Below are 16624 nucleotides of genomic sequence, written 5' to 3'. Positions count from 1 at the left end.
CTTCCCAGCAAGTGGAAAAACAAATCAACCAACAAACAAAATGAAAGAAAAAAAAATCACACTGTCCTTCATGCTATTGACCACCTCAGATCTCTAGCTATCTCTTCATATTTCAGTTTCATAGAAAGCAAGAAGCTTGGATCCAAAACTCCAAAAAGTAATTATAAATTTGCCTTTAAACAGCCACCTTCAGCACTCTAGCTGCACCATGTAGTTTACCAGGGATGACTGATCTGATTCTCAACATCACTATCAATAACTGACTTCTATTTTTGCATGTCTCAAGGCCTGAACTACAACTTCTGACTGAAGTGAGGATTTACTTAAAGAAAATAGCAGTTCCAATTCTTCGTAATGTTTCTTTCTTGCTTGTCTCATCCTTAAAGTGGAACTACATAGCTGAGAACACCCTCCAAGAGATAATAGAACCATTCCCTGCTATTTGGTGGACTTTGTGATACTGGGTGTGATTGTATACCTCAGTGGTGGCAGACAGCTTTAATTCACATTTTGTCCAATGGCACTAATTAGATACACTGCTTATAGTCAGGTTTCTTAATCTCCAGTTAAGAAGCATATGGCACGTAAAAGAAATGAATTACAAAGGCGCAGCACTCAGTTCTGACCCACTGTTCCTGACTTGCACACTTACAGTCTCCATACGATTTAGAAGTTGCCAAGTTGCCCTAATATTATACTTATTTTTTTTTTCTGGCAATGGCTAGGGAAGAAGCAACAATAACTTTCACGTTGGTGATGAGGTTTCTTACACAAGAGTGCGCATGCCACTTGCATGCACAAGTGTACAACTCACTTGCTTTCATCTACAAAAAATGACAATGTCCAGGTACCTCGGAATGGCAGCCATGCCCTCCAATGCATCAAGCAATATCTGAATTACTGTAATCCACAATCCTGCTACGTGTGGTATTGTCCAGGTTGCTGACTAAAACACTAAGAATATCATCCCAAGTATCAAACCCAAAGGAACATTATTTAGAATCAGAACTGTTGACTATCACTTTTTTCCACCCATGCACTGGAAGGTATTCCATGCTGGTACTAACAGATACGGTGTAATATAATAAACTGTTGTTGAATCACAAAAGGAAAAGATGGGAAGGAAGCTACTGGGTTAAGATAGTGCAAAACAAAAATTGAGGAAAAGGTGCCTGAAGAATGCTCCAAACTGGGATCTAGTGAACTGAGGTCAAGCTAAAGGTTTCAGCAGACATAATCAAGTCATAGATGCATATAATGCTGGCATATGTACAGAATATATTATGTCTTACTGTATCTTCAAACAGTTCATGTCTACTTATTACAAAGAGAAACACTGAAGTTGTTTTCATAGAATGTGAATCCCAGAAGAGAAATAACATTAATTCAAAAGAAGAACTTTGCTATAAGTCATTTGAAAATCATAATTTCATTCTGCCACTGTTGGGTGTCTATCAAACTGAGGTCAGGACATTCTCGTAGTAAATTCCAAATCTTTACTTTTTGTCCTCATAGCACTGTTGGCAAGATCCTGGAAGATCCCTACTGAATTGAAATGATGCTCTGCTGAGTGATTTTTGAGCCTGAAGTGTGAATTCCATAGTTTGCATGAACTACCTACATCTTTCTGCTGCCAGCTCTGCTCTTACATGCCAGGGCACATCAATCCCAACTTGCAATATCCTGCATATTAGTCTATAGTCTATTCTGAACTCAGCAAAAACACCAAGCAAAAATATATGCTGATTCCCCAGGGTCCACAAAACTTCATAGTGGACTGAAAAGACAAAAATTTAATTGCCCAATTGCTGTTGAAGAAAAGATCAACAAACTCTACATAACTACATATCTACAACATAAGGGTAATAAATATTTATTGTTTTAAGATCATTTGGTTTCTGTTCCTCAATCATAAAAGACTAATAAACATTTAATCATCACAAAATTTGCATAATTTCAAATAATTTTTTTACTACAATGATTAAAACCTCAGTTTTGATCCTTCCTTATTTATTCTGGAAAATATATTCCATTTCTAAAATATATAGAATTGCTTACTTCTGCTGATGAACTTAGGAGCTTAATACCTGTCCATACATAGCCTTAGAAAGTTCTAAAAACTCATTTAAAGAAGATTTTAATTTTGGAAAATTCATGTTTAAAAAGATACAAAATCTGTATCTTCCATTATTAAAATTTCAAATTCAAATACTTTGTTTATGCATTATACATTTCTCTATGACGTTTTCTTATGAAAGGTTTTATAAGATATATCCCTTATATGCTATTTTAGAAAACAAAAATATTTAAATATTAAAAATATTTACTAAAATGGTTACTTGTTCTGGTATATTTGATATGTACTGCAGAATGGAAATGTTACCAAAAGTCAGAAATTCTTTGCAAGATAAAACCAGAGTGTTAAATATTGATATTCAGATGAAATGTATAGTTGGTAATAGGAAGGCAAAATCTGTCAAAGGAAAAATAAAAATATGGCTGCCATGTATACTACCAATTCCCCCTGTAGGTGTTTGTAGACTAGAGACAGAACACAGCTGCAAAGGACAAGTGAGTGATCCTGTAGCAGTGGTACACCTATTCATTACTGTTACTTGACTCCTGTGGTAATTTTTAGAAGTAAAACTACTTATTTCACACTATAAGGGAAAACAATGTTGCTTAATTAAAATGCTCTCTGGGGGTAGAGAAAAAAAAAAGCAAAACAAAAACACCAGTGAGAAATTCTCCTTAATGTTTGAATTGCTGACCAGTGTTACTGGTTACATTATATTTGAAGAGATATGAATTTTTCCTTGGGTATGCTGACTGTCCCATAGCACCAGAAAATCTGGCACCTGTTTATGGACAATTGCAACATGAGATTTTTAACTGGGTTACTGAAGCAATTTTCAATTGACACACTTTTCTGAATTCAGTTGATGGCAGTTCTGGGATATGGAGATCAGTTGCAATGTAAGAGACATTTCTCCAAAAAACAAAGATTCAAAGCTCATTAATTTTAATCTTTGAAGGATTATGCACAATATGATACTATTATGATCATTAAAGTGTAAGTTTGAATGGAACAAAGTTTAATAAACTGACTTCCTGCTTTCTCAAGAAAAATGGATATAAAGAGATGATAAAAGCCCACCCTCCTCTGGGTGGGAAGATTCATACAGTAATAATCTAACAACATTTCTTCCTGAAAATAAAACAAATTCCACATAAGCTTCTGAAGCAAAATACTGTTCCTGAATTTTTCTGTAAAATAATACAAAGACAAAACAAAGTATAATTGCATAGCCATTATACTAGGTTTGCAGACTCAAAAATATTTCAGGCATTTTAAACAGATGTCAGAAAGTCTTGCTTAAATAATTCTGCACAACACAGGACAATGTATTACATGAGAAGAGTATTGGTAAGATAGGCATGTATTTTTTGCAACAGAAAAGGTTGAGACAGTTCACAAATTATCAGAGTGGTACTATCCAGACAGAAAATTCTCTAGGAGAATTTTTTTAATGCAAATTTTTGGTCCACTTTTCCATGATACTTTACTGCATCCTTTTCATTATTCCAAATAGTATGTATTATTATTTTGAAAAACAGAACAGTTCTTCAACCTTGATGTCCTTTTAAATGGTTAAGCAGCACCACAAGCCTCAAAAAGGATTTAATTAAATAAGCATTTCAGGATTCACTCTACCTATAAAAAAGTTTGAGCTTTAACAAGGAAACTGAAATATCCTCAGCTGTTCCTAAATTCTGTTTATATTCTAGGCAGATTATAAAAGTATGACAGGTTTTTTGTCTAATTATAATATAAAACAGAAGTATGCTGTTCTTGAGACTCTCTGAAAAGAATAATTGAACCAGCTTTATTATCACAAAATGAAGAACTGATGAGAGGTAAGTTGTCTACAAGTTTTAAAAACATAAATTCAAAACACTTTTTTTTTTACACATTTTATTTTGCACTTAGAGAGAATGAAGAGAGGTAAAGTGACATTATAACTGTATTAATTTCAGTAAAGGGGCATGTATTTCACATGGAGTAACAAAAATTCCTACCTTGATGGACTGACTGTAAGGTCCTATGCTGGCAGGTGCCCAGTGGGAAATGCTCTGTACATGCATGACCAGCTTTTCATCATGTACTACATCATCTGTTGCCGTGTCATATTTATGTGCAAGGCAGTCAATGCAAAACAGCACTCCATCAGGTAACAATGTTTCCACACATACTCTGAAAACACAAGATAATTATTTTTTTCAAACAGAACTTTGCTTGAACCAACTTCCAACATTTATTTTCCAATTATTATTTTTTTTGTCTGGACATTATCTCAGGAAATTTTGCCTGGATCATATAGCAAAAGTTAGAGTATTGGAATAACCTGCTAGCATTAACACTGTTATCTCCTCAAGGACACTGCTGGCTCACAGACAGCTTCTTGTCCACCAGGACTCCCAGGTCCTTCTTTGCAGAGCTGCTTCCCAGCACTTCAGTCTCCAGCTTGCAGTGCATTGCAGGTGCATTCCTTCCCAGGTGCAGGACCCTGTATCTGACTTTGTTGAATTTCACAAAGTTGTTCTCTGCTCATCTCTCCAAGCTGTCAAGGTCCTTCTGCAGGGCTGCACAGCTCTCTGGGGTATTGACCACCCCTCCCAGATTGGTGTCACCAGTGACCCTGCTGAAGAGGGATCTGCACCTTTATCCAAGGCACTGATGAATAAATTAAACAATACTGGGCCCAATATTGAACCTTGGGGCACACTATTAATGACAGGTCTTCAACTAGACCCTGTGCCACTGATTATGACCCCCTGGGATCCCCATTCAGGCAGTTCTCAATCCACCTCTCTGTCCACTCGTCCAGGCCCCACTTCCTGAGTTTGCCTATGAGGCTGCCAAGAGACAGCGTCAAAGTTTTCTAAAAAGCAGCAGCAGCTTATAGTTCCTTTATAACCTTCTCACAAGTTATTTGTAATACTAGCATATTTTTCTGCTATACTTTAAGTTGCATGACAGATACATAAATATGACAGGACTCAAAATCTACTTAAGCATTCATTTATAAAGTTCACTTCTGTTTCCTCCAAGGAAGACTGAGTGCCTTGATGAACAGACAGACGTGTGCTGCATGTGGCCAGTTAAAAGGAGGGGGGGGTTGAGGTCTGTGTGGGGAAATCAACATTTCAAAGCCTGAAAAATAATTATACTTGCAGTCCATGCATAGAAAAGTCATTTAGCTCCCAGCAGGAATCCAACAAAAAATTACTTGTTCTCTTTACATATCATGTAACAGCCTTATAAAATTCTTCCCATCTTGCTTATTTCTTCCAAGAAAACTATTTTTCTTCTCATCTACCACATGTAAATATAGTAGTTTTTCCTCATTACCATCATCATAAGCATGGATGAATGAATTTTCTGCTTGGGCTGGTAAATTTTCAAGACAATTTTGCAAATTTATTGCAGATCCACACCCAAGTCAGTGCTTCCAGCATACCGCTTGTGAGAACTTCCACAACCAGGCCTCTGTACATAATGCAATGATGCAACCATGCAAACTGCTGTATAATTTTTCTTCAGGACAAAATGCAACATAGACAAATATGCAACATAAACGCAGTGCTGTGGAAAGGGATCTGAGGACCCTGGTCGATGGCAAGTTGAACATGAGTCAGCAGTGCCGTGGCAGCCAAGAGGGCCAACCATGTCCTGGGGTGCATCAGGCACAGCAGGGCCAGCCAGGCAAGGGAGGGGACTGTCCCCTCTGCTCTGCTCTGCCCTGGGGCATTCTCACCTCCAGTGCTGGGGGCAGTTTTGGGTGCCATAGTAAGACATATAGGGTTAGAGAGCATCCAAAGGAAGGCAGCAAAGATGGTGAAGGGCCTTGATGGGCAGCCATATGAGGAGCAGCTGAGGTCACTTGGTCTGCTCAGCCTGCAGGAGATTCAGGGGAGAGCTCAGTGCAGTTACAGCTTCCTCATGAGGGGAAGAGGAGGGGCAGGCACTGACCTCTTCTCTGCGGTGACAGTGACAGGACTGAGGGAATGGTGTGAAGCTGTGTCAGGAAGGTTTAGGCTGTATCCAGCCTTAGGGAAAGGTTCTTCATCCAGAGGGTGGTTGGGCACTGGAGCAGGCTACCCAGGGAAGTGGTCACAGCACCAACCAGACAGAGCTCAAGAAGCTTTTGGAAAATGCTCTCAGGCACAGCGTGTGATTCTTAACGTGTCATCTCATCTGCAGGATCATGAGCTAGACTTTGACAATTTTTGTGGGTCTCTTTCTACTCAGGATATTCTATGATGCTCTGAAAACTGTTTGCTCCATAAAAATAAAAGTAAAAAGCCATTTTCCTGCAACTTTCTAATCTTTCTACCTTTTTATTTTATTGATGGAAGGCTATGTAGCTGGCTAAGCAAATGTGGAGGCCTAAAACATGCAGGCATAAGAAATGAAAGTTAAATTGTGAGAACTTGAGTACTATAAGGAGAACCTACAACATGTAGGATTGGAGACTAATTTTGTGTAGTTTGCAGCTGGGATTAGATCTCTCCTAATCCGACCCTCCCATTTCTCTCTGATTTAATAATCCTGGCCTACAGTCAGCATCTTGAAGAAACCTCTCTCTGCTTGTTTTGGGTCTGACACACAGGCACTGTAGTGGAATGTGATGATTATCTTAACAATGTCTTTGAACTATTTGTCTTGCTATACTTAAAATTCACAAGCCTCTATTACACTTCATATTCTGCAATAAGAGTATAAAATATAGCATTTTTCATTAGAAAATTGCTGAACAGTTGGTTTTAAAAATATGAAGAAGACAAGAGGTATGTCCAAATGATTGACCCTGCTTTTAGTGCAGGATTAGACTAGATGACCTCCAGAGGTCCCTTGCAACCTGTATTAACTTATGATTCAAGTGAAATTTCTCGAGCTACATCAGTTCTGAATTCTCAGCATATTATCTCAGAAGCATAAGAAATTACTGTAAAAATTACAAATTACTGTAAAAAGAAATAAGCCATTTTGACGAAGGCAATAAAAAATACAAACAGAAAATTAGTTTTAACACACATCTTAAAAAAAAAAAAATTCATGGGCTAAGTGTTTTTTATCTAATTTCCAATGGAAAACAAACCCACCACACCCAAATAACACAGAAATCACATAGTACACACCTAGACCACCAAGCAGTTTCATTATGTCAGGCATAGACTTGGATGCAACATAGAAGATTTTGCACAACACATATTGAAAAAACTATGCTTTGTGTATCTATGAATTAAAGTGTTAGCATCAGTGTTAATTCCTTTTCATACTTGAATTCTTATTGAACATGGAAGTGCAGCTAAGCTATCCATTTGGTGTGATTATCTGAGGGAAACACAAGATATTAAGAACAACCAGATTGGATTGAGCCAAAGATCCATCTAATCCAGTATTTGCCTGCAACCAGAGCCAAGTACATATAGGCAGGGGAAGAAAAGAAACAGACTAAATATAGTTTTGAAATAACTGTCAGTATCTCATGATGCAAATCTCCTGCAACTGCTCAGATAATAATTTTGTCAAATGCTTTAGTATTTAACAAAATAAATAGAACAAAGTGAGTAACATTTGTCACAAAGACCTAGAAGGTTCCAGACCTCATCACTTTTAGGAAGACTTAATATTGGTAGTATGGTGCCAGTAATGCTTTTGACACTTTCTCCTGTAACACACTCATAGAGGAATTGTTGATGTATGGGCTGGATGAGCAGAGTGAGGTAGAGTGAAAACTGGCTGAACAGCCAGGCCCAGTGGGTGGGATCAGTGGCAAAAGGCTCACAGGTGAACAACCAGGAGTCTATACTGGGCCCACTCCTGTTCAACATCTTCATTCATAATTGGCATGATGAGGCAGTGTACCCTTGGCAAGTTTCCATCCACATGGATGTTGACAAGATGAAGAAACAGGCACACAGGAACTTGATGAAATTTGGCAAGGAGAAGCTGCAAGTCCTACACCTGGGGGTGGAACAAGCCCAAGGTCCAGTATATTCTGTGGGCCCACTGGCTCAAAAGCAGCATTACAGAGAAGGACTGGAGGTTCCTGATGGACACCAACTTGAACATGAGCCAACACCATGCCCTTGTGACAAAGAGGTTTGATGATATCCTGGGTTGCAGCAAACCTTTGATGATATCCTGGGTTTTACTTAAACTTCAGAGAAGCACTGCCAACAGGTCAAGGGATGCAAACAGAAAAGAAAAGCAAATAAAATCCCAGCAATACAAACATTTGTCCCTTCAATCAAGTCAAAAAGAACTAAGACTTGCAAACCATGTATTATCCTTCTGTAAGTCCAGACTGGGGGGGGCATTTGTAAACCTTATGGTATATATTAAAGCAAGAATTCCTAACCCTAGTGGTTTTGACATGAGCAGCTGTGATGTCAAAAGGCAGCAAAAGTCTTCTTCTGTGAGACACAAACATTTGGCAAAATGCTTCACAAATATGGCAACAATAATTCAGTCTATTACACTGCATCATAAATATACTACAGCAGTAGTCTAATCCTACCTTGCTGGTGGACACAAATCAAATTCTGTCACATAAACTGAGTTTATAACACTGAAATCTTTCATGCTCTTCACATATAGATGAACCAAAATAATATCTTTCAGTTTAAATCCCTCTGAAGTCAAAATGGCTGCAGGATAAAAAAAAATAGCTGTTAAAGACAGAATATTGTAAATGTATTTAGAAAGACAGCATAGGCATCCTGGTTTTGTTCAGCAAAACCAACTGGTGATAACCTAATTGTTCTCTAAACATGACTGAAGATTTTGCAATATACTACCTTTCCCCATTTAATACTTCTTTCTTTCATTACATTCTTTCCCATGTTAGTTTTCCAAATATACAGAAGTAGACTACAAAATAAATTTTATCCACTCTGAGCAGTGGTGAATTCTTGTCCCATGAAAACACATCATACATTCATGCATGTAGATATGTTACAGCCTGAATTACTTGTATCCATAAATCTGATTGTCTTAGGGGGCCTTGGGGAGGGGTGTTCATTCTGTGACAGCTCGTAATCTACAAAGGACAAAATTCAAAAATCACAAAAATACAGAACTGGAAGGGACAATAGCCATCTTCAAGAAAAAGATCAAATATTTATATGCCATTCCAGAGGGGTGCTCGTCTAAGCTGTTTTCAAAAACTCTCACTGCAATAATAATCTCTGCATAAACAAAGAATTATAAATGGCAAGACAGACAATAGGAAACAGAAGTGGCCACAGGATAAATGAAGGAAAGATGAGAGCAGAGGAAAGCTCAAGCAGGCAGCTAAAGAAGAGATACTGAGAAATCAAGATCACCTGATCATCTGAATGTGTATGCATAGAATACTCCAGACATAGTATTCAGAGAGAATGTATTACTCTCATATAGTCAACCACATAACCAGATATGTCATCAGCTCTGCAGTGTCCCTTTTTTAGCTCATGAGCAATAGAAACTAAATGAAGATGAAATCTTCTCTGAATATAGAACATATGTAATATGAAAGTACTCATATATAACAAGAGAGTACACTGTGACCTAATTTAAATGAGCCATGTAAAGTTGTTCTCAGTATAATTTTGGGCATCTTGCCCTTTAATGTTACAGTATGCAAATGTATATATACTTATATATTTGTTTTTAAGTTGAGAAGTACAAGGGTATAAAGACAATCTCTGAAGGTTGTCGCCTTAGTGAGAAACTGTTTTTGTGTTAAACTTTTCACTGCTTTTGAAGACAGTTTAGGATTTTGCACACTTTCATTAACATTAGCTAGGTCATACCAGTACTGAATTTTGTTCTAAATGTCTCAGTTTTACTTAGTCATACTGCCAATAATGAAGGCAATATGAAGAGGGGAGTTCTCACTTACAGAAAAGAAAGTATGCACAAGTGATATAAGAGGCTATATAGCAACTAGAATGTCCTAGAACTCCTATGAAATCACACTACATGTCCAGAAATATCACCTGATAAATTAGCATACAATGGCAATTCTGTATGGAAATAGAAATGTATTTGAATCCTAACTGATAGCAATCACTAGGTCAATATTAGCTGTTACATCATCAGTTAAGTAGGAAACAAGGACAATTTTTGAATTTCCAGCCAGCACTTTAGTCAAGAAGAAAGGTCTGCAGGTAAAAGTTCTGCAGCATTACATGAAATACTGGAGGGGGGAAAAGCCTTCAATCAACGGATACATACCTCTGCAGACACAAATATCCCCACTCTAAATTTAAAATATATGAGCCAAGAAATTAACTCTAATTTGTGGACACAGAGCAAGCTGAAGGGAGTGATTTGGGTAAATTCATAATTCCTACCTTTACTTTAAAAATATATCCTAAGTAAAAGTACTATCCCTTTTCCTCCTCCATTAATTAGAAGAATGGTGGGAAATAACTTTTCCTCAGCTTATAATCAAAATAAAATTGTTTCCCAAAACACTTACTCTAGTAGAAAGGCATACATGATGAACCTTGGGCTCTTCTCAACAACTTCTGTTTTTCAGGGACAGGACCTGAAAAGGTTTCCCTGCATTCCCATTGCATCTGTCCTGGATATATAGGAAAACCTTACAGACTTTCTGTTGAATTTCAAGCCATTCATGGTTTCTAATATTTTATATGATCAGGTGAGACTCACCCTTACTTAAGCAGAACTGCCCCAAAAGTTTACATTGACTGAAGTACAGCTTTTTGATTGCTTTTGGTGGGTTGGTTGGTTTTCTGTTTTGTTGGGGTCTTTTTGTTTGTTTTTTATTAAGGGGTTATTCAGAATCCTTAGCTGAGATCCACAAAACACAGTATCCAAACTGTCTACAGGAAGTAGCATTTAAGAACTTTAGCGTGTTTTAATGTAATAAAAATGCACTGTTTCCTTCAGCTTATGAAACTTTGCCATGGTACAACTACATCTGCTTTAGATTATATAAAGCAAAGCAATCTTTGTCATCTTCCAATCATATCTAAAAAAAAAGTTTAACATGAGAGTTTAAGAAAACAAATATATAAAGAGCAACACACTGCATTCCCTCCCATTCTTGGCTTCATAGAATTCCATCCATTCTACAGAACGTTTCATAGCGTCTAATAAGAAATTTCCATTTACAAATCTTTTTGTCAGCACACATTCACTTTAGAGGTGGTTAAATCAGTTAGCTCAGCAGAGAGTTTAAAGGTACTGTGCTTATTCCAGTCTCACTACAGTGAAGCTGAACTGCTGTACAGATTCAAAATATATATGCAGAAAAAGCCTTGTGCACATTTGCAGATTAAGTTCTCAGAAACAAATTGTTTTGTTTGTCATGACAGAACCATAATTCATTCAGTTTCCACATTCACTTCTAAAAGGAGAATAACTAAAAGACATGTGAGAACTGAAATCTTCTGCAAAGGATATGCATCTGTGCATCACACAGGTAATGCAAGCAATCTGCTGAAAGCAACAGGCTACTGCACTAGTCAGACACAACATTTTCTGGCAGATGCTAAGGCAAAATTACATAATGTTTGTACAAAAAATTTCCATTCAAATATAATGAGGAAAAAAAAAGGCTGCAAAACCCTCTTGCTTCACTTTATAGATGATTTGCAGATTTACACTAAAATCTATTGTCTTTTTCCATAAAAGTCTGATCATCTCCACCTTGCTGATTTCCAAAAAATCAAAAACTAGCTTATTGACCTTCTACCAAGTATAATTTTGCTTCTTAAAAAAAATTCTAGGGTTTCTTTACCATCCTATATTCAATCATGAATACTCAACTGGACATGCAAAAATATAAGATATATTAGAACAATATGTCATGCAAATTCTATGAGTTTACCCATTTAGATACTAAAAATTATTTCAATTTTTGAGAATGAAAAGAAGCCTGTACAAACATACTTTACTTAAACTTTAGAATGAAAAAAAATACAAAACAAAACCATGAACATTTTATGTCAGAATAAACCATCACTATTATATGTCAGAATCTTCTAAGGAACCTGGATTTCATGATTCCCAAGACAGCAATTTTGCCTTTACATTAGGAATATAAATGAGATCTACTGCTACTGACCTAATCCTAGATGCCAAAATGTATATCAGTTTTCTAGAAAACTTAATTTAAACTTATGGAAGCTACAAACGTGTTTTAGCAAGTAGACAGCATCTATAGCACACATACATATACACACTATATATTTCAAGAATGCTATAAAATGAGCAAGTACTGTGTAAATAGAGTTTTTACAGTGATATGAACACTACTTTGTCATTCCAAGGCCTTCAAAGTTAGTCAAATTATGATGTGTTAAATATTAAAGCCGGCAGTCTTGATTTCAAAGGTTCCAATCAACTGCAAAATGAGATGGCACGCCAACAACTACAACCTATAAAGTTATAAAACCACATGAAAATACAGATTCTTCCTTAAAATAATATTAAAAACACAATCAGTGACAGCAGATAATGTATTAACTGAATAAAGCACCTCTGAGAGAAGAAAATGCTTCCTGTGCTGCATCTTGAGCATTTTTATCCTTTGATGGAAGGAAGTGGGCAGTGATACCTGAAAACCACTGGTAACCACTCAGGGATTTTCCTGAATTTTGAAGTGTCTTAGCTATGGGAAATGAAGAAAAGAAATATGATTATAAAAATGAAAGGTTTCAGATTAACCAAGGATACATTTTAAATTGTTTAAAGAAGAACTTCAACAGAACTGAAACTGACAAACTGTAAAAGCATCTTCAAAAACATTTACAAACAGATATAAAAGTAAGGATTCTAGGAGCAAAGCTCCCAAATCCTTCTCCAACACTGCCTTCACAAAATATGCATGCAAGTAGCACATTAGCTGAGAACTTCAGTACATTTTCTCCTCCTTTCCATTTTTGCTGATGTTTTACAATTTCTCAACCTGTTTGGTTACAGACTTGGGACAAGATGTGACACTGAAAAGCTAAAATTTTTGAAAGTATTCAAGTGGCATAAAAACAGATTTTCAAAGTTGTATGCCAAATTTTACTGGAATTTAGGTGCTTAACCTGGTTCTGATGATCTTTGCAAATACATAACATGTTTAGACATTTTTAAAGCCCACCAGTTACTTCTTCATATTCAAGAAATACCAAATACCTAAATAATATTCAATACCCAAATACTGTTAGCTGTGAAACTTAGTTTTCAGGAAGTTTACCCATCTATGTAGGTAGTGTAACAGAAATGTTGTGGCATTTCCAGAAGGAGGAGAGGGAAGGGAAGAGGGAGAAAAGGAAAGAAGAAATAATGTGTTATGCTCCTGTAAACTAATATGAAATGCTTCACTACTATAGATCTATTGCTCATTATCAGAAAAATGCATTCTAGTAGGATCTCTCTTTTCAGACTAATTACTACAGGTTGAGCACATCTTTTTCAGGAGCGTTTGTATAGTAATTAAGATATTTCACCTGCACGAAACAATATTTTTATCTCATTTTTTTTAAAAACTGTGCAAAACTCACTGAAATCCAAAGACTTATGTTTCAAACTCTTCCAGATGACTAGAATATTTTTCTGTGGTTCATACTCTTCTGATGAAGGAAAAATATCATCATCCAGACAGCTCATCTCACAAGAACAGCTACTGACCACAAAATTACCCAAGGATTCTTCCTGCTTGAGACAAACAGTATAAAATAAGCAAGTAAACACCATGCCAAGCAGTATGAAATCAGCACATTTTATCATTCAAATACATGTTTAAGTTACAAAAAATACTATAGTTCAACAGATACATATCTTAGAACAATTCACAAAATAATAGCATTGGGATTTCCCAATTTTGCAGGACTGGCAAAACATAATGTACTCCTGTTCATATACCAAATGGAAGACAAAGGCAGACTTAGTAACTGAGGACAGTAGATATTCAAAATGATGAGACCCAAGAATAAAGACAGAAAGAATACTATTATGAAGAAATCATGTCCCCCAATTATGTAGAAGACAACTACAAAAAAATAGTATAAACTAAGTTTTCAAAAAAACAGTATAAACTAAGTGAACAGAGGAACAAAAGCACAAAAGTAATCATTTTATAAATAACATTGTATTAATTACCTGAAATAGAGCAAAAGACTAACAAGAAAGTTTTAAAACTTTTTGGAACAATGAATGAAGGCAGAGCCTGTAAAAAAAAAATCTCTTTCTATTATCTCACAAAGATTATCCTTTCCATCAAACACTTTGATATGCATTGATATAACAGAAAAATGCATTTCCCAAGATCTATACATTGAAGGAATTTCTTGACAAGGAAGAAAAATCATTCTTCCCAAATGCTTTCTCAGGACCAGGAAGAGAAAACTACCCACTGCACCTTTTAAAGCAAAATACACAGGCAGAGTGCTTACTGACCAGTCTTTAACAATTCAGTGCTCATTACATTTCCAACATGCCACATAATTACAGCATACATTTTTTGTGGGAGTTTTTTGTTTGCTTTTTAATTTTGGAGCAATCAGAACCCTTACTCTCTCCCATCTGATTTTCCAATCAGGCTAATCTGAAGAGCACATTGACTTTTGGACCACTAGCTTGGGTAATATCACTTGTCTAACTAAAAGCAGTATGAATTATGACAGAATTTACAAAGAAACACTTATCCAACACCACTGCATGCTGTAATGCCAGATTCTATAAATTAAATTTCTTCCCAAAGATCTCAAATTTCATGTAGCGTCTAAACTATGCATTTTACTGCAGGCTTCTTAAATACTAAATTCACAAAAATTATAATAAATCCAGATAAGGCAAGATAAAAAGTTGATGAAACATGAAACCTTTGACAATCCTTAATAGTGATTAGAAACTTCTGAATATTCCTTTAGCTGATAAATTTGTGTTCCATGCAAAATGTCATTAAAAAAGAACATTAACATTATTGTTAAATAATTTTTATTGTATTTAATTTTATTGCATTTTTTTCTTTCCCGTGGAAAATAAAACCTAACTTGTTGCAACTTTAAATATTTCTCTTCATTTTAATAAAAAAAGTCAGAAAAATAAAGGCAGAAAACTACAGTGTGCATGAGAACTCTGTGATAACTCAACCCTTACATCAATATTTGACTTCACTGAAGTGAAAAAGGATCCAGTTAAGTTAAAGGAGTGCATTTGGAAATTTTAAGAAAAGGCTAAATTACAAAAAGATCATTATCTGTGAGAGGAAACTCAGTTCTGCTGACTCTGAAAAGAGTCAGTTTTATAAGCACTGGTAGTTTTATAAGCACTGTAAACACTAAGTCTATTATCTAAGAGGGGCTGATGTTCTTTGATTGGACTTCATTTTATTCATTCCTCCAAGAAAGACATGAAAGTCAAGGCAATAATCTACTTTACTTGAATCAATTGTACCTCAGAGGTTAAAAGAAGTCAAGAAGATGTAACGTAATAGCCAGACAGAAACTGCAATTTAGCACAAACATGACACGCATTCCAACATTACAACAGACAAGCATCCAGCAGCATCTGTACCATTTCCCACTCATTGAATTACACCTTTGACTACTGCCATAAGTGGGTGCATCTTGCCATTACCCAGAGGGATGCCTGGGTTCCAGAGGCTTGCTCCTAAGTCTTCAGGTATAATTTAAAAAAATACAGAAGCAGGAACACAAATCTATAATTGAAAAAGATCTAAAGATGTTTTAAGCTACAAGAACCAAGGAAATTAAATTATTTCAAAAGTTTCTCATTTTTTTATCTACAAGATACCATTTCATGGAAATATATGGACTGTATAGCAGCATCACATGCCAGAAGTGCTTCCACTTGCTGCTTGCAAATTATTGTTTTAATAAATATATTATTTTCACTGAGTAATTTGCAGCATCCACCATGAAACAATCAATTTGCATTGTAGCATGGGCATTCAGGGGAGTTCTAATGTAACACATGCAGAGTTGGCACCTCTTGGTCCTACCCCTGAGTAAGCATGCACAGAAATGGTGATGTGAATGATGCCACTACACTGCTGCTTTGGGTTTTGTTTTTACATCACCTGGATTTTAACTTCACTGTGCCGTAAAAATCCATCAGAATGGAAAAAAAAATGTTAACTGGAAAAGAAAAAGTTCCAGTTTCCCAGTTTTTTACTCACTTTTATTAAGCTTTATATAATCACCTTTGAAGAGATCTACAGATACAAGTATCTTTGCAGGCTGCTGTTAAAGATCTGTAACTTCTCTCCATTCCCCCGCCTGAAGGACCAAATTTATATGTTCTGCAAGTGAACATGAAAAGAGCAGCTATTCCATTTTCATGCCACCAGTTAAAATGCTTTCATCTACGTTTCTAAACATGATTTCTGCAAGATGTGCTTCATTAAAAAAAAATCATGGGTATGGAGTGAGCCTCACAGACTCTATCACAACTGGTTTGGTATAATGTAGAGAACTCCCCCGTAGTTTTGTAATTTGTTAACGTTACAAATATCCCAAACTGATGCTATGTGAAATTTTCATATAATCTACAGTCACCCTTTTCCTAAGTAACTCCATATTTTAC

The 16624-nt window shown here is 36.0% G+C and overlaps 1 protein-coding gene across 4 annotated transcripts in view; it reads right to left on the bottom strand.

Moving 5' to 3' along the window:
• The window catches only part of DPH6 (diphthamine biosynthesis 6), a 213539-nt gene that overhangs the window by 125372 nt on the left and 71543 nt on the right, over positions 1–16624 (bottom strand). For all 4 annotated transcript variants that reach the window (XM_077180383.1, XM_077180385.1, XM_054635745.2 and 1 more), the window contains exons 9-12: positions 13579–13732; positions 12564–12695; positions 8589–8718; positions 4081–4255 (exon numbers count right to left, since the gene is read on the bottom strand). In XM_077180383.1, coding sequence (XP_077036498.1) covers positions 4081–4255; positions 8589–8718; positions 12564–12695; positions 13579–13732 — 591 coding nt within the window. The remainder of the gene's footprint in view (positions 1–4080; positions 4256–8588; positions 8719–12563; positions 12696–13578; positions 13733–16624) is intronic.

Source organism: Agelaius phoeniceus, chromosome 6 (genome assembly GCF_051311805.1).
Source record: "Agelaius phoeniceus isolate bAgePho1 chromosome 6, bAgePho1.hap1, whole genome shotgun sequence".
Taxonomy (NCBI): Eukaryota; Metazoa; Chordata; class Aves; order Passeriformes; family Icteridae; genus Agelaius; species Agelaius phoeniceus.
Note: the sequence above shows the minus strand (reverse complement) of the source record. Positions and strands in the feature narration are given on the sequence as shown.